Source organism: Ceratotherium simum, chromosome X (genome assembly GCF_057802395.1).
Source record: "Ceratotherium simum simum isolate JZ-2026a chromosome X, ASM5780239v1, whole genome shotgun sequence".
Lineage (NCBI taxonomy): Eukaryota > Metazoa > Chordata > Mammalia > Perissodactyla > Rhinocerotidae > Ceratotherium > Ceratotherium simum.
The window spans coordinates 4,918,283-4,941,798 of record NC_141940.1 but is presented as its reverse complement, the minus strand read 5'-3'; the positions used below and the strand labels follow the sequence as shown (position 1 = coordinate 4,941,798).

General features: G+C 39.9%; 1 protein-coding gene across 5 annotated transcripts in view; it reads left to right on the top strand.

The window, feature by feature from the left end:
- Positions 1–23,516, top strand: part of MTM1 (myotubularin 1) — a 104,160-nt gene that overhangs the window by 73,359 nt on the left and 7,285 nt on the right. For all 5 annotated transcript variants that reach the window (XM_087426810.1, XM_004443192.2, XM_087426809.1 and 2 more), the window contains 5 exons: positions 3,920–4,105; positions 16,889–17,095; positions 17,934–18,026; positions 18,647–18,760; positions 22,278–22,454. In XM_087426810.1, the coding sequence (XP_087282936.1) occupies positions 3,920–4,105; positions 16,889–17,095; positions 17,934–18,026; positions 18,647–18,760; positions 22,278–22,454 (777 nt within the window). The remainder of the gene's footprint in view (positions 1–3,919; positions 4,106–16,888; positions 17,096–17,933; positions 18,027–18,646; positions 18,761–22,277; positions 22,455–23,516) is intronic.

Here is a 23,516-nt window from a genome sequence, read left to right as displayed (position 1 = left end):
CCAGATTGATATGCTTTTTACATTCAATTTCTCCTTTTTGTTTTGTTGTTCTCCTTCTCCCGTTACTTCCAGCTGTCACTTCCAAGTGCTCACAGTGTGCCTGCCCCTAGTTGTTCACCCCCGTTGCACCTTTCAGATTCATCGTTTCTCGTCAGCTTTAGGCTTAAACGTCATCAAGTTGAATTCCTTGCTTATCTCGAGGTCATTTTTCTGGCATCTTCAATTATTCAGAGCACAAGACAAGAACCTGAAAGCACAACAAGTCCTCGAGCAGCTCAGACAGACGCAGCAGCTTCCTAAATGGAACCTGTGACGTCTGTCTACACGAGTGTATGTAGGACGGCGTGTGTGGGGGCTCTGCTTGTCATTATTTGCACACAGATCATCATCTTACACCTTTACTCCTTGGGAGCCCCTCCGCCCCTTGTGTGCTCTTGGACCGGCTGTTTGTTACTACAGTTGGTTTTGGTTTAGGTAATGAAGATGACTTTGAAATTATATGTAAAGCAATCAGGAAGTGAAATCGATATGTAAATTAGGAATTATAAGTAAAACATTTAGAAATTAAGTCTAAATATGAATATCTTTTTGGATTATTCTTAACGTTATATATTTCTGTTCCTGCTATCCTTCATACATAATTCAGAGTTGAATACATGTATAAAACACAGTATTTCCATGTATACATTTAGCCTGAAATAGATATGATGTAACATTAAAATGAGGTATTCAGAAAGAATATTTTAAAATATTAAAATGTATAAAATGAATACCTTCATCATATTAACTCTAAATTTCATTGTTATAGCAGTAGAATTCTTGAATGCCTTTTGAACACTCAGGAAATATGCCTGAGGTTCTAGTCCTCTTAGGAATGAAGGGAAGGAAAAAATTAAGGGAAAAAAACTAGGCTTTGAAGATGTCTGCATCATTCTTTCAGAACCACACGCAGGTTCCTCCTCCCTCAGCTGTGTCTCTGCCCTAGTCATCTATATCCATAGCAACAGGCCTTTGGACTTTTATGTTGTCGTACTAGGTAATCTGGGTTGTTCTTTTTTAATGAATGGAAAAAAACTGAAAAGAAGACTTCAAAAATAACCAGAGATGGAGAATTTGAACTTTTGGGAACTCAATCTATGCTTGACTAATTGATTTTTACCCTTCTGACTTCTGTTCTCTTTGGACCTAATTGTTCCTCCCTTGTGGATATTAAGAAATTTACAACCCCAGATGTAACAAGCAACATCTCACCATTTTAAATTAAACAAACCAACCCCTGGGGTAGCTAAGATCCGGCCCCAATCTGCTTCAGTTTTGTGGCGGTACACTGTGGTGAATTAAAGCGGGACTGTATTAGTGTCTGTTTTTACCAGAAACCTTGGCAATGAGTGATAAGTATATTTTCCTTTTAGTTTTTCACATATCATCTTCAGTTATTTGTGAAGGAAACTCCAGTGTGGAGAATCTCTTTGAGAATCACTGTAACTGTTTAAAAGCCCCCTGTGCAGAGGGGCAGGCCGTCTGTCAGTGGGAGGGTGACGTGTTGTTGCGTTATAGGCTTCCAGTGCTAGCAAAACTTAGGCTCGCCCTTTCCTCTCAGGCCCGGGGCCTGCAGTTCACGAAAGCAACTGCCAGGTGGAGAGGAGCGGCTTTGTCAGGACCTCCCATTGGAGCTGCCGGGTGTTATTCCCTGAGGCATGGCTAACCAAGAAGAGGGCAGTGTGCCCGATTTGTCTGTTTATTCATTAGGTAATAACTTTTGAAAACAACAAATTGAATGTTTGTTGTCTACTTACTACTGATGCTATTTATAGCAAGCTTTAAAAATAAATTTCTGTCTAAATAAAATATATTTTCTCACCTAGAGTCTGTGGAGACCAAGGCCTCTAGCTTGTACATAGGTCTCCAGGTTTGAAGTTCAAGTGGCAGCCTTACTTCTACTGCAGGAAACGTTCTCTGTGACTAACCCTGGAAAACCACATAGGCTGCACGTTGGCCCTTCTGTCTCGAGTTACAAGTTTATATTCCTTCTGTTGTTACAAATAAAAACAAAAGGGGCGTGATGTAGTGAGAGCACATCTGTCTGGTGCCTTCCCCTTTACTCTTCGGTTCCAGGCACGTTTCCCTGTCCTCTTGTTACAGACACTCCAGAGTTAGTATAACTTTGCTTTGACTGTATATTTACCTTTACTGGTGAGTTTACACATTCATATGTTTTTACAATGTTAATTAGCATCCTTCATTACAGCTTATAGAATATTGCTTTCTTCCAAAGTCTCTGAATCATTTAACTTTTTCTTAAAGGGCCAGAGGCTACATGTTGCATGGCATTTAACAACATTAAGCAGGGGGCTGGCCCCATGGCCTAGTGGATAAGTTTGCCACACTCTGCTTCGGCAGCCCAGTTTGGTTCCCAGGCACGGACCTATACCACTCATTGGCGGCCATGCTGTGGCAGCGTCCCACATACAAAATAGAGGAAGATGGGCACAGATGTTGGCTCAGGGCTAATCTTCCTCAAGCAAAAAGACGAAGATTGGCAACAGACGTTAGCTCAGGGTGAATCTTCCTCATCAAAAAACAGAACAAAACAAACAAACAAAAACATTAAGCAGAATGTAGCCAAATTCCTAAACAAAATCATAGCATTTCTTTTTGTCTGTGTGGAAAACAGGCATCTTCACCATGCCGTGAGGGTAAACCAGTGCCTGACCTGGCAAGTTAATACTTGTAGGTGCTGTGGTAGGTGGCAGCCATCTTGTCTCTCCTTGAAACCTTTTGCTTTTGTTTTTGTTTTTGTTTTTTTGGTGAGGAAGATTGGCCCTAAGCTAACATCTGTTGCCAGTCCTTCTCTTTTTTCTGAGGAAGATTGGCCCTAGGCTAACATCTGTGGCCCATCTTCCTCTACTTTATATGTGGGACGCCTGCCACAGCATGGCTTGATAAGCGGTGCATAGGTCCGCGCCCGGGATCTGAGCCTGGGAACCCTGGGCAGCCGAAGCAGAACGCGTGAACTTAACCGCTATGCCACCAGGCTGGCCCCCAGCCTTTTGTTTTTTGAGGGCCCACTATGGGCAGCGCTCTGTCCTTGGTGTTTGTGTAGCAGACAGACAGCAGTCATGGTGCACTAGAAAGGGTTCACACTTTGAAGTCAGACAACTTAAATTCTACTGATCACCTGTGTGACTTTGGGGATAGTTAAATAGCATCTCTTCTCATTTGCAAAATGGGGATAGTAATACCTATCTTGCAGCATTGCTGCAAGAGTTAGATAAAATTATGTAAAGCAAGAATCAGTATCTGGGACGTCATAGGGGCTCATTAAATGGTGGCTGGTGTTAGCTGTTATAGAACATGACTCCTTTTAATCCTGTGAGACCTAGGTAGTATTATCCCTTATTCTACAGGAGAGGACGTTGAGGCTCAGAGAGGTTAAGTGCCTTGCCCCAGATCACACAGCAAAGAGGGGCTGAAGCTGACCTGTCAACGTGGGTCCGTCTGACTCTAAAGCCTGTTGTTTTCCTCTAGCCCATTGTGTCCCAGGTGAGCACTGCCAGTGCCTCCCCCTGCAGAGTACTGTTACACAACTGATGGAGGATGAGGACCATTCAGACCCACTCTTGCCTTTCCAGATTTGGAAGAAGAGCTAGTAATTATAGAACATTCTGAGAATGATTTTTTCTCGCAAATATAGATCCCTGGGAAATTGCCAGCCTGCCATCTTTTTTCTAGCTCAAAGTGTGACTAATGTTGTTGAGGCTTAGTGTTAGATGGGAAGTCAAGTCACATCAATTATTGTGTCTAAGTTGGAGGGTTTTAGGTTGAGATTTGGAGGACCAATAACTTATGAAATATTTGTGTAAGTTACTGATGCAGTAGAAAACCCAACTGACTGTTTGTATATCTTGTTGTTTCTTAGGCAACAGGAGGAGGATATGAAAGTGATGATGCATATCATAACGCCGAACTTTTCTTCTTAGACATTCATAACATTCATGTTATGCGGGAATCTTTAAAAAAAGTCAAAGATATTGTTTATCCTAATGTGGAAGAATCTCATTGGTTGTCTAGTTTGGAGTCTACTCATTGGTTAGAACATATCAAGGCAAGTATATTTTTTTAAAAAGATTTACATATGTAAAAAAGAAAGTAATTGTTTACGGGAACACAAATATATTTTTTATTGATGTTTTAATAGTTTATAACATTGTGAAATTTTTGGTTGTATATTTTTGTTTGTCCATCACCATATATATGTCTCCCTTCACCCCTTGTGCCCACTCCCTACCCCCATTGCCCCTGGTAACCACAATACAGTTTTCTCTGTCCATGTGTTGGTTTATATTGCACATATGAGTGAGATCATACAGTGTTTGTCTTTCTCTTTCTGGCTTATTTCACTTAACATAATACCCTCCAGGCCCATCCATGTTGTTGCAAATGAGACGATTTTGTCTTTTTTTTATGGCTGAGTAGTATTCCATTGTGTATATATACCACATCTTCTTGATCCAATCATCAGTTGAGGGACACTTGGGTTGCTTTCACTTCTCGGCTATAGTGAATAATGCTGCAATGAACACAGGGGTGCATAAGCCTGTTTGGATTGTTGATTTCAAGTTTGTTGGATAGATTCCCAGTAGTGGAATGGCTGGATCATAGGGCATCTCTATTTTTAATTCTTTGAGGAATCTGCATACAGTTTTCCATAGAGGCTGCACCAGTTTGCATTCCCACCAGCTGTGTTTGAGGGTTCCTGTTTCTCCACATCCTCTCCAACATTTGTTTTTTGTCTTGGTGATTATAGCCATTCTAATGGGCGTGAGGTGATATCTTAGTGTTGTTTTGATTTGCATTTCCCTGATGATTAATGATGTTGAACATCTTTTCATGTACCTATTGGCCATCTGTATATCTTCTTTGGAGAAGTGTCTGTTCATTTCCGCTGCCCATTTTTTGATCGGGTTGTTTGTTTTTTTGTTGTTCAGTTGTGTGAGTTCTTTATATATTATGGAGATTAGCCCCTTGTCAGATATATGTTTTGCAAATATTTTCTCTCAGCTGGTGGGTTGTCTGTTCATCTTGATTCTGGTCTGATTTGTCTTGTAGAATCTCTTTAATCTGATAAAGTCCCACTTGCTTATCTTTTCTTTAGTTTCCCTAGTCTGGGTAGGCATGTCATCTAAAAAGATTCCTTTATGGGCAATGTCAAATAGTGTGTTGCCTATATTTTCTTCTATGAGTTTTATAGTTTCAGGTCTCACCTTCAGGTCTTTGATCCATTTTGAGTTAATTTTTGTGAATGGCGATAGCAGATGGTCCACTTTCATTCTTTTGCACATGGCTGTCCAGTTTTCCCAACACCATTTATTGAAGAGACTTTCCTTTCTCCATTGTATGTTCTTAGCTCCTTTGTCAAAAATTAGCTGTCCATATATGTGTGGTTTTATTTCTTGGCTTTCAATTCTGTTCCATTGATCTGTGTGTCTGTTTTTGTACCAGTACCATGCTGTTTTGATTACTATTGCTTTGTAATATGTTTTGAAGTCAAGGATTGTGATGCCTCCAGCTTTGTTCTTTTTTCTTAGGATTGCTTTAGCTATTTGGGGTCTTTTGTTGCCCCCTATGAATTTTAGTGTTCCTCTTTCTATTTCCGTGAAGAATGTCATTGGGATTCTGATTGGGATTGCATTGAATCTGTAGATTGCTTTAGATAATATAGACATTTTAACTATGTTTATTCTTCCAATCCATATGCATGGAATGTCTTTACATTTATTTATGTCATCATCAATTTCTTTCAATAATGTTTTGTAGTTTTCATTGTATAGGTCTTTCACCTCCTTGGTAAGATTTATTCCTAGATATTTTATTCCTTTTGACGCAATTATAAATGGTATTATCTTTTTGAGCTCTCTTTCTGTTAGTTCGTAATTAGCATACAGAAATGCAACTGATTTTTGTAGATTGATTTTGTACCCTGTGACATTGCTGTAGTTGTTGATTATTTCTCATAGTGTTCCAGTGGATTCTTTAGGGTTTTCTATATATAAAATCATGTCGTCTGCAAATAGTGAGAGTTTCACTTTTTTGTTGCCTGTTTGGATTCCTTTTATTCCTTTTTCTTGCCTAATTGCTCTTGCCAAAATCTCCAATACTATGTTGAATAAGAGTGGCGAGAGTGGGCATCCTTGTCTTGTTTCTGTTCTCAGAGGAATGGCTTTCAGCCTTTCCCCATTGAGTATGATGTTGGCTGTGGGTTTGTCATAAACACCCTTTATTATGTTGAAGTACTTTCCTTCTCTACCCATTTTGTTGAGAGTTTTTATCATAAATGGATGTTGTATCTTGTCAGATGCCTTCTCTGCGTCTATTGAGATGACCATGTGGTTTTTATTCTTTGTTTTGTTGATGCGATGTATCACATTGAATGATTTGCAGATGTTGAACCATCCCTGCATCCCTGGTATAAATCACACTTGATCATGGTGTATGATCTTTGTAATGCATTGCTGTATTCGGTTTGCCAATATTTTCTTGAGGATTTTTGCATCTATGTTCATCAGCAATATTGGCCTGTAATTTTCGTTCTTTGTGTTGTCTTTGTCTGGCTTTGGTATGAGGGTGATGTTGGCCTCATAGAATGAGTTAGGAAGTGTTTCATTTTCCTCTATTTTTTGGAATAGTTTGAGAAGGATGGTTATTAAATCTTCTTTGAATGTTTGGTAAAATTCACCGGAGAAGCCATCTGGTCGTGGACTTTTATTTTTTGCGAGGTTTTAAATTACTATTTCAATCTCTTTACTTGTGATTGGTCTATTCAGATTCTCCATTTCTTCTTGGTTCAGTTTTGGAAGGTTGTATGAGTCTAAGAATTTATCCATTTCTTCTAGATTGTCCAATTTGTTGGCATATAATTTCTCATAGTATTCTCTTATAATCCTTTGTATTTCCGTGGTATCCATTGTAATTTCTCCTCTTTCATTTCTAGTTTTATTTATTTGAGCCTTTTCTCTTTTTTTCTTAGTAAGTCTGGCTAAGGGTTTGTCAATTTTGTTTATCTTCTCAATGAACCAACTCTTTGTTTCATTAATTCTTTCTACTGTTTTTTGGTCTCAATTTCATTTATTTCTGCTCTGATTTTTATTATTTCTCTCCTTCTGCTGACTTTGGGCTGTGTTTGTTCTTCTTTTTCTAGTTCTGTAGGTGTAATTTAAGGTTGCTTATTTGGGCTTTTTCTTTTTTGTTAAGGTAGGCTTGTATAGCTATTTGTTTCCCTCTCAGGACCGCTTTTGCTGCATCCCATATGGTTTGGTATGGCATATTTTCATTTTCGTTTGTTTCCAGATATTTTTTGTTTTCTCCTTTAATTTCATCAATGATTCATTGGTTGTTCAGTAGCATGTTGTTTAATCTCCACATTTTTGTCACTTTCCCAGTTTTTTTCTTGTGGTTGATTTCCAGTTTCATAGCATTATGGTCTGAAAAGATGCTTGTTATGATTTCAATCTTCTTAAATTTATTGAGGCTTGCTTTGTTTCCCAACATATAGTCTATCTTTGAGAATGTTCCATGTGCGCTTGAGAAGAATGTGTAGTTAGCTGTTTTTGGATGGAGTGCTCTGTATATGTCTACTAGGTCCATCTCATCCAGTTTTTCATTGAAGTCCACTGTTTCTTTATTGACTGTTTGTCTGGATGATCCATCCATTGGTGTAAGTGGGGTATTAAGATCCCCTGCTATTATTGTGTTGTTGTTAATGTCTCCTTTTAGGTTTGTTAATAGTTGCTTTATGTACTTTGGTGCTCCTATGTTGGGTGCATATATATTTATAATTGATATGTCTTCTTGGTGGAGTTTCCCTTTTATCATTATATATTGCCCTTCTTTGTGTCTCTTAACCTGTTTTATCTTGAAGTCTACTTTGTCTGATATGAGTATGGCAACACCTGCTTTCTTTTGTTTGCCATTAGCTTGGAGTATTGTCTTCCATCCTTTCACTCTGAGCCTGTGCTTGTCTTTATTTATTTTTTTTTTCTGTGCTTGTCTTTAGAGCTGAGATGTGTTTCCTGGAGGCAGAATATTGTTGGGTCTTGCTTTTTAATCCATCCTGCCACTCTGTATCTTTTGATTGGAGAGTTCAGTCCCTTTACATTTAGGGTCATTATTGATATATGAGGGCTTAATTGTTGCTGTTTTGTCACTTATTTTCCAGTTCTTTTGCATTTCCTTTGTTTCTTGACCCATTTGTTTCGGACTGCCAATTCAGTTTGGTTGTTCTGTCTTATGACTCTTCTAGTTTTCTCTTTGTTTATCATATGTGCTTTTGTTTTGATTATTTGTTTAGTGGTTACCTTGAGGTTTGTATAAAAATCTTGTGTATGAGATAGTCCATTATCTGATAGCCTCTTATTTCCTTATACTAAGTCAATTCAGTCTCTTTCCTCTTCCCCTTCTAAGTCATTCTTGTTATACCTTATTCTATCTTGTGTTGTGGGTGTGTGTTTACAGTGATGAGGTTATATTTATTTTTGTTGATTTCCTTCCTTTGATCTTGGATTTTTGTATTTAAGTGGTTGCTAACCTATTCCAGTAAAGATCTACTATTTTTCTGAGTTTATCTACCTATTTTTCCCCCTGCTCCAAGCACTGTATTCCCTTTCTCTTCTTTTTTTCAGGCCTGAGGGTCTTCTTGTGTATTTCTTGTAATGTGGGTCTCGTGGCCATGAACTCCCTTAGCTTTTGTTTATCTGTGAAAGTTACTATTTCTCCATCAGATTTGAAGGATATTTTTGCTGGATAGAGTATTCTTGGCTAAAAGTTTTTGTCTTTCAGTATTTTGAATATATCATTCCAGTTTCTCCTGGCCTGCAAAGTTTCTGTTGAGAAATCCGCTGAGAGCCTGATGAGAGTTCCTTTGTATGTTATTTTTTCTTTTTGTCTAGCTGCCCTTAATATTGTTTCTTTGTCATTGACTTTGGACAGTGAGCCTTTGCCTGTTGACATATTTAGGCAACCTATTGGCTTCGCTTACTGGTATTTCCTGCTCCTTCCCCATATGTGGGAAGTTCTCAGCTATTATTTCCTTGAATAGGCTCTCTGTTCCTCTTTCCCTCTATTCTCCCTCAGGAATACCTATAATTCTTATGTTACATTTGCTAATAGAGTCAGATATTTCTCGGAGACTTTCTTCATTTCTTTTTAGTCTTAGTTCTCTCTCCTCTTCCATCTGGAGCATATCTGTATTCCTATCCTCTATAATGCTAATTCTTTCCTCCATATTGTCAGCTCTGTTCTTTAAACATTCCAGATTCTCCTTTATCTCCTCCGTTGTGTTCTTCATCTCCATCTGTACTGGTTGGTTTTTCTTTATGATTTCAATCTCTTTTGTGAAGAAACTCCTAATCTCATTGAATTGTTTGTGTTATCTTGTATTTCGTTGAGTTTGTTTATGATAGCTATTTTGAAATCTCTGAAATTTAAGTTATGGATTTCTGTGCCTTCAGGGTTGGTTTCTGGGTGCTTGTCATTTTCCTTCTGCTCTGGTGATTTCATGTACCTTTGCATTGTGGTTCCTGTTTTCACTTTGTTTTTCCTCATCCTGGAAATATCTGGTTACAGTTTCCACCCGCCGCCACCGTGTGGGGGTTAAGGGCTGTGTAATCTGAGCCCCCTGCGCTCTGCCCCGGCTGCTCACTGCTATCGGCCGGCCGCTCGGTGTGGTCTGGTCTGCTTAGCTTCAGTGTCGGGCATGCGGGGAGGAATGGGGGCTCTCTCTTTTGCCTGCTGGGTCCCTGGCATGGGGGGCTTCTTGCTCGCCCCTTGTTATCTGCTCTCCTGGGGTGCTCAGGTGTTGATGGTAGCCCTGTGGCTGTTCTGAGTCCTCTGTGTGGGAGTTTCCCACTGGCTGAGAGAGCCCGAAGAGCTACGGTTTCCCCACAGAGGGCCACCCCTGCCCCCTCTCTGGGAGCCACACGGACCGGGATGGGTGATCTGATGGGGAGGGAGAGGAGTTCTCATTACCTCTCCCCACTTCCTCCAGGGGCCCAGCACGTTCCACTCTCAGATGTGCGGCAGTGTGGATCTTTCCAATCTTGCTTTTCGCTGTCTAGGAGTCCATTGTTGGTCTGTGACTATTCCTTTTGTTGTATCTTATCGGGGAAAGAGTTTACAGGAAAGCTCACTCCGCCATGACGCTGACGTGACTCCTCAGGAATATTTTTTAATTCCTTAAATTTGAATAAATGGAACAGTGGGAGAGGTAATATTCATAGTATAGGGTTCTACATTTGACAGCTTTGTGTTTCTTTCTAATTTGCTTACCCAAATTAAAGATTTCGCAGCATCACCACCAGAATATCTTTAGAGTTTGTAGAGCTATCGCTTTCTATCTCGTCAATAGTAAGTAGTTGAGTCTTTCATGCAGGTTTATGTAGGAATAGCCAATTTATTATCTAACCATTACTGGGTATGACCCTCAAGGACCTAGAGAGATTGTTTTTATTGAAACTAATCTCAAATTGACTTACTTTAAAGAATGAATTTTGTGTTTTTATTATACTCAATCCTTCATCTTGATAAAGGCAACAAAAACCTCAATTCTTTTAAAAGTAAAAGTACTTGAAGCTGTCTGAGGGAACTAACACTTTTACTTATATAAACAAATAAAAAGCTTTAAATAGGTGAATTATTAATGTAGATTGCTTTCTAGTCAAATTTTATTTCCCAACTTGATACGAATTGTGTTTTTATTTTGCGTATCTAATTTTCATTTTTTCTTTTTTTTATTGTTTGTGAGGAAGATTAGCCCTGAGCTAGCATCCATTGCCAATCCTCCTCATTTTGCTGAGGAAGATTGGCCCTGGGCTAACATCTGTGCCCATCTTCCTCTACTATATATGGGATGCTGCCACAGCATGGCTTGACAAGCGGTGCGTTGGTGCACACCTGGGATCCGAACCGGCAAACCCTGGGCCGCCGAAGCAGAGCCCGCGAACTAAACTGCTATGCCACCGGGCCGGCCCCCCAATTTTTCTTAATTTATCATCCACAAAAATGATTCTGACAACTAAATGTAATGTGGTATCCTCAATGGGATTCTGGATTAGAAAAAGGGTATTAGGTAAAAAGTAAGGAAATCTGAATAAAGTATGCACTTTATTAAAAATAAGTTAATAAGTTTATTAATAATTATATAATGTGTCAATATTGGTTCATTAGTTGTGACAAATGTACCATACTATTAGAATATGTCAATAATAGAGGAAACTGGGTCAAGTATATGGGAACTTTCTGTAGTACCTTTACACCTTTTCTGTAAATCTAAAACTATTCTAAAGTTAAAAGTTTATTTTAAAAAAGGATTGTGGGGCCGGCCTGGTGGCGTAGCGGTTAAGTGCACGTGCTTTGCTTCGGTGGCCCAGGATTCACAGGTTTGGATCCCAGGCATGCACAGATGCACCACTTGTCAGGCCATGCTGTGGCGGCATCCCATATAAAGTAGAGGAAGATGGGCATGGATGTTAGCCCAGGGCCTGTCTTCCTCAGCTAAAAGAGGAGGATTTGCATCAGATGTTAGCTCAGGGCTAATATTCCTCACACACAAAAAAAATAAGAAAAAATAAAAAAGGATTGTTCTCATTATGTACAGAGCATCATGCTAGACCCTGTGAATGAGAAAAAGTGTAAGACATACTTCCTGCCTTTAAGGAGGTTCTTATGGGTGAAGAGACGATATGTATGTGTAAAAAGAAACATAATATTCCAAGCTACTGTGTTTTAAGTACCAGTGAGGCTTCATAGCAAAGTCAGTGGAAGGAGCAGGCTCTTTGGGATTCAGTGGGGCTTGATCTGGTCCTTGAAGAAAGCAGAAGGGCTGGGGGAATCCATTCTAGAGAAAGGGGGCAGCCCGGACAAAAGGCAAGAAACAGGCCTGGGTGAGGCCTAGTTGGGAAAAGTGAGAGTTTCTGTAGTTTCAGGTTAATCTAGAGAGATCTGGGAGGAGCCAGGCGTTCAGGGGCCTTGACTCAAGTTAGGTTATGGGGAGCCCCAGAGGTTTTGGTATAGTGGGGTATTTTAGGAAAATGTTCTGGTAGCTGCTTATAGAATAGACAAGAGAGGGAAGAAAGTGAAGTCAGAGAAAACAGAGCCATTTCAAGAGTCCAAAGATGGGGTAGTAATGGCCTAGATTGGAACGCTGCCAGGTGTGTGTGTGGGGAGGCACTACGAAAGGGACAGACGCGAGATGTTTCCAAGGAAGGGCCTGTGGTACTTGATGATTAACTAGATGCAGGATCTAAAGAAATGTAGGAAGTTGCCAAGGGGGTGAGCCTGGCTAACTGAGAAAATGATGTCACCATTTTCAGATGAAGGGTAGTCCTGACCAGGCCTTTGGGCAAGAGAAACACCGTGTATTTGGGGTGGTGGTGAGCCATCTGTCTAATAGGCAGTTTTTCATGCAAAGTGGAACTAAAAAAGAGGCTTGGGACTAAGATGTAGGCCTGAGTATCAGCTGTTGGGCAACAAAGTCAAGCCAAGTCTTTTAATGAGGATCCTGAGAGAGACAATGTGCAGGGAGACCAAGGACTTAGAATGGATAGGAGGTGAGAGGTGGAGCTCATCACAGAGAAATCAGGAGATCAAAGGAGGATATAGGAATTTAAAGAAAGGAGCTAAGACAGAGTCAGTGGTACTTAAAATACCTTTATTAGGGACATCCTTGATGACCTTAGAGGGCAGACTTTTATGGGTGTCTACTGCTAGGGTGGAGGAGAGTGGAGAAAATAGAAGTGGTGAATACAGACTCTTCTTTTGAAAAGATAGTTAAAGGAAGGGAAGGGTTGAGGGTCATATGATTTCAAGAAGAGCTTTTTAAGGACTTTTGTAGACAAAGCGAAGAGATACTTCAGGTGTTTTTTTAAGGAAACAATCACACAGGTCTGAAAGATGAATATACAAGGATGTTTATAATAGTGACAAATTGGAAGCAACCTAAATGTACAAGAAAAGTTATATCAACCTAGTGAAGTACTATGCAGTCATTAAAAATCGTGTAATGTGATATCTAATAGCATGAGGAAATGCTCACCATATAAAAGTGAAAGAGCTTCAAAAGCACCAATTAAGGAAAAATATGTTTGTATGCAGAGAAGTTTAGAAAGGTGTCCACTAGCATGTTAACAATTATTCTTTCTGAGTTAATAGCACTACAGTTATTTTTATTTTCTTCTTTGTGCTTTTCTTTGTTTTCTCCATTTTTTTCAATGAGTATCTATTACTTTTGTAAATAAGGGAAAAGGCTTTTTTTTGAAAGAGAGAGCACAGGTACAGGAATTACTGGCAAGGTGAGTGAACTCTACCCTGAGCTCGATGGAGGAGAGACTCGTTGGAAGTAGGGCTTATGCAGTGGCTCAGGTGTCTGAGGAAGTCAGGAGTGAAGGCCACCTGCGAGAGATCAAGTATGGAAGTTAGGACTTAAGGAATATGGACATTGTTATAAAAGACCTCTGTATGTTTTTATAGTTTTGTCCATAGAGAGGGGGATTCAAAAGAAATTAAAGAAACTGTCATTCTCTGAGGAGACCAGGTGTAACCGGGGAGCCCAGGTGGACTTGTGTAACAACATCTGACTCAGGGCTTCCCATGCATAAGTCAGATCGTAGCAGTTCGGACTGAGGAGCAGAGATGTGGGTAGCCTTGAGCCGAACCTTGAAGACTGAGTGGGAATTGGGTGGGTCATTTTGGCTGTGCTCCTTCTGGAAGGTCTAGGGGAGTCTCCATTCCTTGCCTCATCTAGCTTCAGGTAACTGCTGGCCTTCCTTGGCTTGTTGGCGGTATCACTCCAGGCTCTGCCGCCGTGATCACATTGCTTTCTCTTCTCTCTGTGAGATCTCCCTCTTCTCAGGATACTTGGATGTAATTTGAGGTCCACCTGGATAATCCAAGATAATCTCACCATCTCAAAGTCATTAACTTGATCACATCTGCAAAGTCCCTGTTACCATATAAGGCAGTATTCACAGGTTTCTGGGGGTTAGGACCTGGACATCTCTGGTGACCATTATTCAGCCTTCTGCACTATTTGACAGCCTCAGGGCTGGTGATAGACATGTGGCATGGCCATCACTAACCTGCACTCAAGTGAAGTGGTCCCACCACTCTGCAAAACAGGGCAAGCCTTTTGCAGGCGAGAAGACCACCACCCATGGCATGTGTCCCAAATCCTCATTCTAGTCCATTGATAGAGCGCCAACAGAGTGGAAGGAGGTCTCTGGTTTCTGGAGCTTATGTGTTCTCTCTGTCCTTCTCAATTTTCAATACTCTTCCCCTATAGTCCTTCCCATTTTAGAGAGAAGTATCGTTTTGTGCTTCTTAGAAGGCAGCTAGCCGGCAGCTAGAATTCATGTAACACATGCTCCATGTCAGCACTTTATGGGGATTATCTCTTTTAGTCCAAGACAGGCTGGTGGGGGTATCACTCCTCTCCTCACCTGAGAGAGAAAGGAACCACATTTATGTGACTGGCTGAAGGTGTGACATGTCAGAAGTGGTGGGATGAGGTTTCAAACCCAGGCCTTCAGCCATTGAGCCAGTGCTCCTACCACCATGCCTTCCACCGCTTGACGGCTGTCATTTCTTTCCATCAGTCACAAGTCTGTCCGATTATGTGAGTGTTCAGTGATGTATTTTGGAAAATCTGATTTTTTCATTTATATAATTATAACTGTTCCTGTCAAGAAGTGATGGTGGGAATTCATACTGCATTGAAAACATCTAATATTTGTAAAGATAATTGGCCAAGATTTCATCCCTCTTTTATTATAAGGGAAGTAGCTGAGAGTGGCCCTCAACTTCATCACTTGGACTCCAGTGACCTAGTATATTACCAGTGCTTCTCAACAGCCTGTTCTTCAGAAGGGCCTCAATTCAAATTGTAAATAGGATTTTGAGGAGATTTTTTAAATGCTTGAAGAAATAAACCTGGGCTAGTCATTTTAAAAGCAATAATTTTTGTAGAAATAATTGATGTGCCATCAGGTCCCTTAACCTGTCCTTCTTGGCACTACTTTGTCCACTTATCTTTAGTTACTGTTTATGTCAAAAGAATAAAATCACATTTCTTTTAAAATTTCTATACATCATATCTTTGACTTAGTCTGACTTTTCCTTGAATTAGTTAAAATAAATGAGTATTTCAGTTTCCTTGAATTAGTTAAAATGACCATAATACATGTCTGTTGCATGGTTGTTAGAATTTGGGGAGCTCCAAAATGACATAATGTCTGCAAATGGCTGATAGGCACATGAAAAGATGGAACCCTCATACACTGAGAGTGGGAATGTGAAATGGTACAACCACTTTCGAAAACAGTTTGACAGTTTCTTAAAAAGTTAAATGATCATACATTTACCATATGATCCAACCATTTCACTCCTAGCTATTTACCCAAGAGAAATGAAAACTTATGTCCATACAAAAATGTGTATGTGAAAGTTCACTGCAGCACTATTCATAGTAACCAGTACTAGAAACAACCAAATGTCTATCAGTGGATGAATGGATAAGTAAAATGTGGTCTATCCATACAATGGAATATTTTTTGGCCATAAAAAGGAATGAAGTACTATACACGCTACAACATGGATGAACCTCGAAAACTTTATGCTAAGTGAAGGAAGCCAGACACAAAAGACCACCTATTGTGGGATTCCATTTATATAAAATTTCTAGTAAATGCAAAACTATAGAAACAGAAAGCAAATCGGTGGTTGCCTGGGGCTGAGGGAGAGGCCAGAGATTGACCTTAGATAGCACACGGGAACTTTTTTAGGTGATGGAAGTGCTTTACAACTGGATTGTGGTGATGGTTGCACAACTGTATAAATTTACTAAATCTTATTGAACTGCACACTTATGATGGATAAATTCTATAGTTTGTAAAGTATACCTCTGTATATTAAATCATCAAAAATGACATCAAAACAATAACTCTTTGTATACATAAATTTAGTAGTACTTCTAAGTCTCAAATTTTTACTAGAAGGCCATCTCTTTAGGTGAGTATTCTGCTATTTATGAGCCACATAAGAGTTCATATTTTGTCAGTTTAAAGGCTGAAAGTTGATTTCTGTTGTATCAGGCCTTTAAGGTCTAGACTGGACCTGTTAGGCCAGTGATTTTTCTAATATGATCACTGTTATGGGTTGAATTATGTCCCCTCAAAATTCGTATGTTGAAGTCCTGACCGCCAGTACCTCGGAGTGTGACCTTATTTGGAAATAGGGTCATCGAAGATGTGATTAGTTAAGATGAGGTCGTACTAGAGTAGGGTGGGTCTTAATCCAGTGAGACTGGTGTCTTTATGAAAAGGGGAAATTTCCACCCAAGGACACATGCACCGGGAGAATGTCATGTGAAGATTAGAGTGATGCTGCCACAAGCCAAGGAACTACCCTACCAGAAGCTAGGAGAGAGACCTGGAACAGGTCCTTCCCTAGAGCCTTCAGAGGGAGCATGTCCCTGCCAACACCTCCATCTCGGAATTCTAGCCTCCAGAACTGTGAGATGATAAATGTCCGTTGTTTAAGCCCCCCAGTCTGTGGGATTTTGTTACGGCAGCCCTAGCTGACTCATACAATCATATACATGAGAATAAGTTTGAAATGCAGTTTGGCTGTTTGTGTGTTTGCTTGTTTTTTTTTTAGTAGCAGTTTCTGTAGAGGAAGAACAACAGATCCTGCAGCTCCTGGTGTTTCATTTTCGGAAATCTTTCTGTTCTAGACATTAATAGATTTTTAAAACAGGACTTTTTCTAGGGTTAAAAACTATAATTTCAAATTTAGTAGTATCTTACAGCTGCCTCCTGACTCGCATGTTTTTCTCTGCCAGCTTGTTTTGACAGGAGCCATTCAAGTAGCAGACAGAGTCTCTTCAGGGAAGAGCTCAGTGCTCGTGCACTGCAGTGACGGATGGGACAGGACTGCCCAGCTGACGTCCCTGGCCATGCTGATGCTGGACAGCTTCTATCGGAGCATCGAAGGGTTTGAAATATTGGTACAAAAAGAATGGATAAGTTTTGGACATAAATTCGCATCTGTAAGTAAACAATAAAGCTGACTTTTTAAATGTCAGATCACCACCATTTGGGATTATAAAACTAGTCATTAAACCATGTATTCACTTTTAAAAAGAAAATCTGTGGAGTGTAATAAAAAACACTCCACAGGTTTGAAAATGTCTGATGCCTTGGGTTTGTGGAGTGTAATAAAAAACACTTCATAGGTTTTAGGAGACATGTTTATGTTTATCCATCAGCACTATTTACGGTTTCACTTGAAAGTCATACAAGGAGTCTATATATCTATGTTTAAATTGAAATTGGGCAAAAGAAGGAAGATAAGATGACAATTCTTTCTCAACTAATATTATAGCTGTTAGAGCCAACTATGTTTTATAGAGATGCTAGACTTCTAGTTGTGGCTTTTTTTATTATTATTCTCATATACATTTTAAAAATTGAGAGAATCTGTTAAAATTCATATTTCCAGGTCTTGTTTCCAGACACCCTTTGAATTAGCATATTTAACAAGCTCCCCAGATGACTCTCATGCAGAGGATCCATAGACAGTTTCAGAAACACTGCTGTGCGGCCTCTTAGCCTTCATCCAATCGGATGAAATAGTTGTAACACTCACATATGATGATACTGTGCCAATGTGTATTGGTATTTTAAAGACGTTTATATACTTAATTTCCATTATTTCAAAACCTTATATTATTTTTTATATTGCCAAGGAAAAATATACTTTTTACTCTCTGAGAAACTTGGCATTTGGAAAACAAATCCCTAAGTTGTATTGTCACATTTTGTGGTTATATGCTCTCTCAGCTTTGTACCCATGAATTAAAACAAATCATCTTGATCTCATTTCAGAGAATAGGTCACGGTGATAAGAACCACGCCGATGCTGACCGATCTCCTATTTTTCTCCAGTTTATTGATTGTGTATGGCAGATGTCGAAACAGGTAAGGGATACATAGGATAAAAATACATGCAACTTAATGTTTAGATATTTTTATATAATATCTGGGATTTGCCTCAAAATAATACAGGGCAGAGAGAGAGAGATGAAACAAGTTTGGCCATGTGCAAATAGTTGTTGGAGCCGGGTGATGATGGCATATGGGGTTCATTTTTTTTATTCTCAGTATTATTTATATGTCTGGGGTTTTCCATAATAAAGTTTTTCAACTTCAATATTTAGCTGTATTACCTCTACTAATGGAGGAATTGACAATACCCAGTCGTCTTCTCCATTCAGTCTACACTGGCGTTTGTGTAGAGGCATATCTCCTAACTGATAATCCCGAAAAGGATTAAACTCTCCTGTATGCCTGGCCAGTCAGGAGAAGCCAGAGAATCGGCTTGCTTGCCTCCTTTGCCTCTGTTTCTTTGCTTGGCCCTTATGTAAACTCCTTGGTCCTGTGCAGAGCACCGACACAGGAGCTACAGGGCAAGTGCCCATTGCAGCCTCTGCCTCCTGCCTGGATGGCTACAATGCGGCAGCATTTCTGCACCTCTGTTCTGTTCGATGCAAGATCAGCCCCGAGTTTTCATGCTCTGTTTGCTCGTTTGTTGTGTCTAGTTCCCTACAGCTTTTGAATTCAATGAACGATTTCTGATTACGATTTTGGATCATCTGTACAGCTGCCGCTTTGGTACTTTCTTGTACAACTGTGAATCCGCTCGAGAAAGACAGGTGAGCAAAACTGCTAATCCTCTCAGTTAAATATGTCTAGTCTGCCTTGAAACAAAAAGAATTTGGTAGCTTGATTTGTGGTCAATGCACAGTTTCTCGTGTTGTACCTCCAGCTTGGGTGTTTTCACTTCAGCCAGGGTTTGTTGAGTGTCTGTATCTACTAGAGGGATAAGACATTGACTTTGCCCTCAGGGAGCAGGAATGACTTGAAAGGTAGGCAAGATCTCCCTCCCAAAACACCATAAAAAGGTCAGGAAAGGGAATTTTTTGAAAGCATACACCCTCAAAAACAGGGAAAATGAGAAAGGAGACACAGCAACAAACTGTTGGAAGCTGGAAAGCTAGTAGATAAGTGGTAAATAACATAGCTTCAGAAAGCTGAATCTCAAACCAGCAGCAGGGAAGCCAAGAACCAACCCACTTTGTATCACGGGAACCCCCCAGGGGTTTGGGGGAGAGGGTATACCAGGTATCTAGGGCAAAGGGGAAAGGATAAGATAACCGCAAGCTCTGTTTAGAATAAGCACTTAGCTTCCCCAGATCCTCTCCACCCCTCTCTGGAGCTGAGGACTCTGACAGAGGTTTCTTCTCAAGAGGGGGTGAGAGTGGGTCTCTGGGTTGGGAACCTGAGTGTCATCAGGTGGCCCCAGCTCACTTTCCCTACTGACTTCCAGCATTCTGGCAGTGGGTCCTTGTCTTCCAGGTGGGAGCATGAAAGAACTTTTTCTGTTGCCAAGGAAAGGGGGAGAAAATGGAGTCCTCACTCACTGCTGGTGGGAGTATATAATGGTTCAGCCACTGTGTAAAACAGTCTGGTGGTTGTTCCTCAGAAAGCTAAATATAGGATTATCATATGACCTAGCAATTCCACTCCTAGATATATACTCAAGAGAAATGAAAATAAGAATTGAAAGAAAAACCCGTACACAGATGTTCATAGTAGCACAACTCACAGTAGCTAAAAGGTGGCAACAACCCGATGTCCATCAGCTGATGAATAGATAAACAAAGTGTATATCTACATAATGGAGTATTAATCAGCCATAAAAAGGAATAAAGTTCAGATCCATGCTACAGCATGGATGAACCTTGAAAACATGCTAAGTGAGAGGAGCCAGACACAAAAGGTCACATACTGTATGATTTCATTTATGTATAGTGTCTAGAATAACAAGTCTATAGAGACAGAAAGTAGATTAGTGGTTGACAGGGGCAGGAGGGAGGGGACAATGGGGAGTGACTGGTTAATGGGTATGGGGTTTCCATTTGGGATGATAAAAGTGTCTTAGAACTTGATAGAGGTGGTGGTTGCACAACATTGTGAATATACTAAAAGCCACTGAATTGTAGACTTTAAAATGGTGAATTTTGTGGTAAGTGAACTCCACCTCAGTTTAAAAAAAAGAGAATTATCTCTGGGAAAACTGACTAGCCCAAGCAGAAGGACCTAAAGATACCAATACCTAGAGTTCCCCATGGTGAAGCTCAACTTGACGAGCCTCAGGATTTCAGAGCTTCCAATCGACTCTTCAGTTCTCCACTCTTAAATAGTGGCAGACAACCAAGAGGGAGAAAAAGCAGCTTGGAGAACATAGTTACCATGTAGGGAGGGGAGAAACGTAGACAAGAAGCTGTCATTTAATATCCCCAAAAAGATAGGAAAATATTGGTACCACGAAATAATAACAGTATTGTTTGGAAAGAACATTTAGAGATCAGAAAAGAACTTGAAACTAAAAGCATGATATCAACAGGAATTAATAACTCAGAAGAAGAGTTGGAAGGTAAAATTGAAATCTCCCAGAAAGTAGAGCGTAGAGACAGAAGTAGAAAATGGAATCAAGATAAGAAAACTAGAAGATCGGTCCTGGAGGTCTAATATCCAAATAATAGGAGTTCTAGAAAGAGAAAACAGGGACACCAGAGGGCAAGAAATCACCGAAATAATTTGAGAGTATTTCCCAGAATTGAAGTACATGAGTTTCTACATTGAAAGGCCTGCCAAGTGCCCAAGCACAATGGACAAAAATAGAGCCATACTAAGGCACATCTTTGGGAAGTTTCAGAACACCAGGGACAAAGAAAAGGTCCTTCAATCTTCCAAAGAAAAAAAGAAGGGGTTATTTGCAAAGAAACAGAAATCAGACCAACTTTGAGTTCTTCGACAGCAATGTTGGAAGCTAGAAGTCAAACAGAATAGACAGTTGTTAAATCAAGGGAAAACAAAAAAAGATGGTGCAGGAAAAGAAATCACAGAATAGTAACTATACATGGTTTAGTCATAGGCATCTACGCACTGAACATCAATCTAATCAGAGCTCCGCTGTGTATTGGGAGTGTGAGGCAGGATCGAAAATGCGTGTGTGTAGCAGGATGGAGGGGGAGACCCTCTCGTGGTGGCAGTGTCAGGAGCTAATGCCTATCACTGGATAGCCAACGAGTAGCAAGAAAAACATGTTATTTAGAGATTTGGAGGTAAGTACCAAATAAGCAAAGAAAGCAATTAAAAAAATCAAACACCTTTGCTTCTGGGGAGAGATAAACCTTGTCAGGCTGTTTGACTTTTTAAACTATGTGCATGTATAAAAATAAAAACAAGCATGCAAATAAACCCAATGTAGTGTAGATCGTGGCATCAGAAAGGTGCAAATGGAGTTTTAGGGGGATTCCAAAGAAGGCAAAATTAGGCTGCCGTTGTTATCGTTCGTTAACAAAGTAGGTGTGTCAAAGACGTTTCTTCAGTCACTTACTTCAAGCTGTTCCTTTTAGCTTCCAGTTTTAGCTTATCTGCCCTTTCTTGTTGAAGTCATTACTAGGAAGAGTTTCAAATTCTGCCTTCGGTAATTTTAATACTTGTATTTTTATTTCCCAAGCTTTGGTTTTTCTCTAGTTAATAGCCAAAATCAGTAAAAATCTATAACAAAAAAATGAAAATACGAATATCTGTGTGAGATGATGGACACTGGACTAAAAAGTGAAGATTCAGTGAAGTCAGTTATCCAGGTGCTTTCTTCTATCTGGATGTTGGCATGATGTAGATTACACATCTGGATGGTTGATTAAAATAAATTTATATCTAGATGCCTACTGTCAAGTAGACACAGGTTAAGATTTTGTAGTTCTAACAAATACCAAAATGAAAAAAATCAGTGGGATCTTATGATAATGTTTCTTTGTGCTGAATTAAAACGACCATACTGCCCATCTGTTCATAAATGTTTTACCTAGCCAGGAATAGTCTTCTTAGGTCAGTGAATTGCCTTTAATCTTGTAGCATCCAGCACCTCTCTCTTCCAGCAGAGATAGTGGCTCTCAAGGGAGGCCATTATCTATGCAAATATCGGTAAGTGGCTGCCGAGCACTCACTAGCCCGTGAGGCTTTTTGAGCTATTAGAGGGATAATGTAAACGTGGGATTCAAGTTGATGCTCACCTGTATCGCCACAGGCTGCAAAATGGTTTGTGTACTTGGCTCTGTGTTTACTTAGGCTTTCCACTTTCTCTCTCTCTCTCCATAGAAAGTTACAGAAAGAACAGTTTCTTTATGGTCACTGATAAACAGTAATAAAGACAAATTCAAAAATCCCTTCTATACAAAAGAAATCAATCGAGTTTTATATCCAGTTGCCAGTATGCGTCACTTGGAACTCTGGGTGAATTACTACATTCGATGGAACCCCAGAATCAAGCAACAAGTAAGTTAATGCCGGTGGTGTCGGTTGATGATTGTTTCTGTACTTAGATAATGTGATTTGGTAGTTTTCTTTTAATATCATGAGGGGAAAAATATCAGACAAAAAAAATCACACTTACTTTTAAATGCAAATTTAATTAAAAAATTTTTGATGACCAAACCATGTATTTTGATTGGCCTTAAACTTATATTCTTCTGCCGACATGAATAATATATATATATATATTTTTTTTTTTTGCTAAAATGTAAACTGATTTAAGCTCTGGAAAATTTCCAAGTTTTGCTAGCCAGGGATTTCCTTTATAATTACTGGAAGCTGTTACACATCATAAGAAAATTCTTTCCAGTGACTAGACTTAGATCATCCTTCAAGGAGAGAAAACCATGTCTGCTCTCTGGTTCGGGTGTATGTACTAGGTCAGCTAACATCAGAGTGATTCTTACTGAGGGTCTTTACTTCTAAAGTAAAGATAATTGACCTGTCATTGATAGTGCACTCAGTTGGCCACTGATCAATTGCAAATGGAAACAATGATTTTTGAAGCCAAAGACTCCACGTTTTATTAAAGACACATCAGGCTTTCCACTCTCCCGCCCCCATTCCATCCAAAATCAGAAGAAAAATACAGCCTGTTTGTAAAGGCTTGGGAGGACCTCCTCCATTTAGTGATCTGTTTTAAACACTATAAATAGTCAGTATTTGCGATTGCTCTTGGTAAAACTTTGCCCATTTTCCTGCAGTTTGGATGGTCTACCTGTTTTCACAGGCCAGTCTTGCATCAGCGCCAGCTTTAATCCTGCTAGAAATAGGCGACAGCAGGGGCCAGGAGCCGCTGTCTGCCTCATAGATTGTCGATTCCACTCAGGCACCTGGCCGCATGCCAGTCTTCGCGCGCTCGTCTCATGGGGGAGATGCCCGGTTCAAGCTGGCACTCTCATTTCAAGGTCTCTGCTGCTTGCATGAAAGGCTTTTGCAATTTAGTAATGGTTGAAATGTGTGATCTTAGGAAAGGAACAGATTCCAGGGCTTGAGAATATTCACTTGTTTGGGATTCAAGAAGCA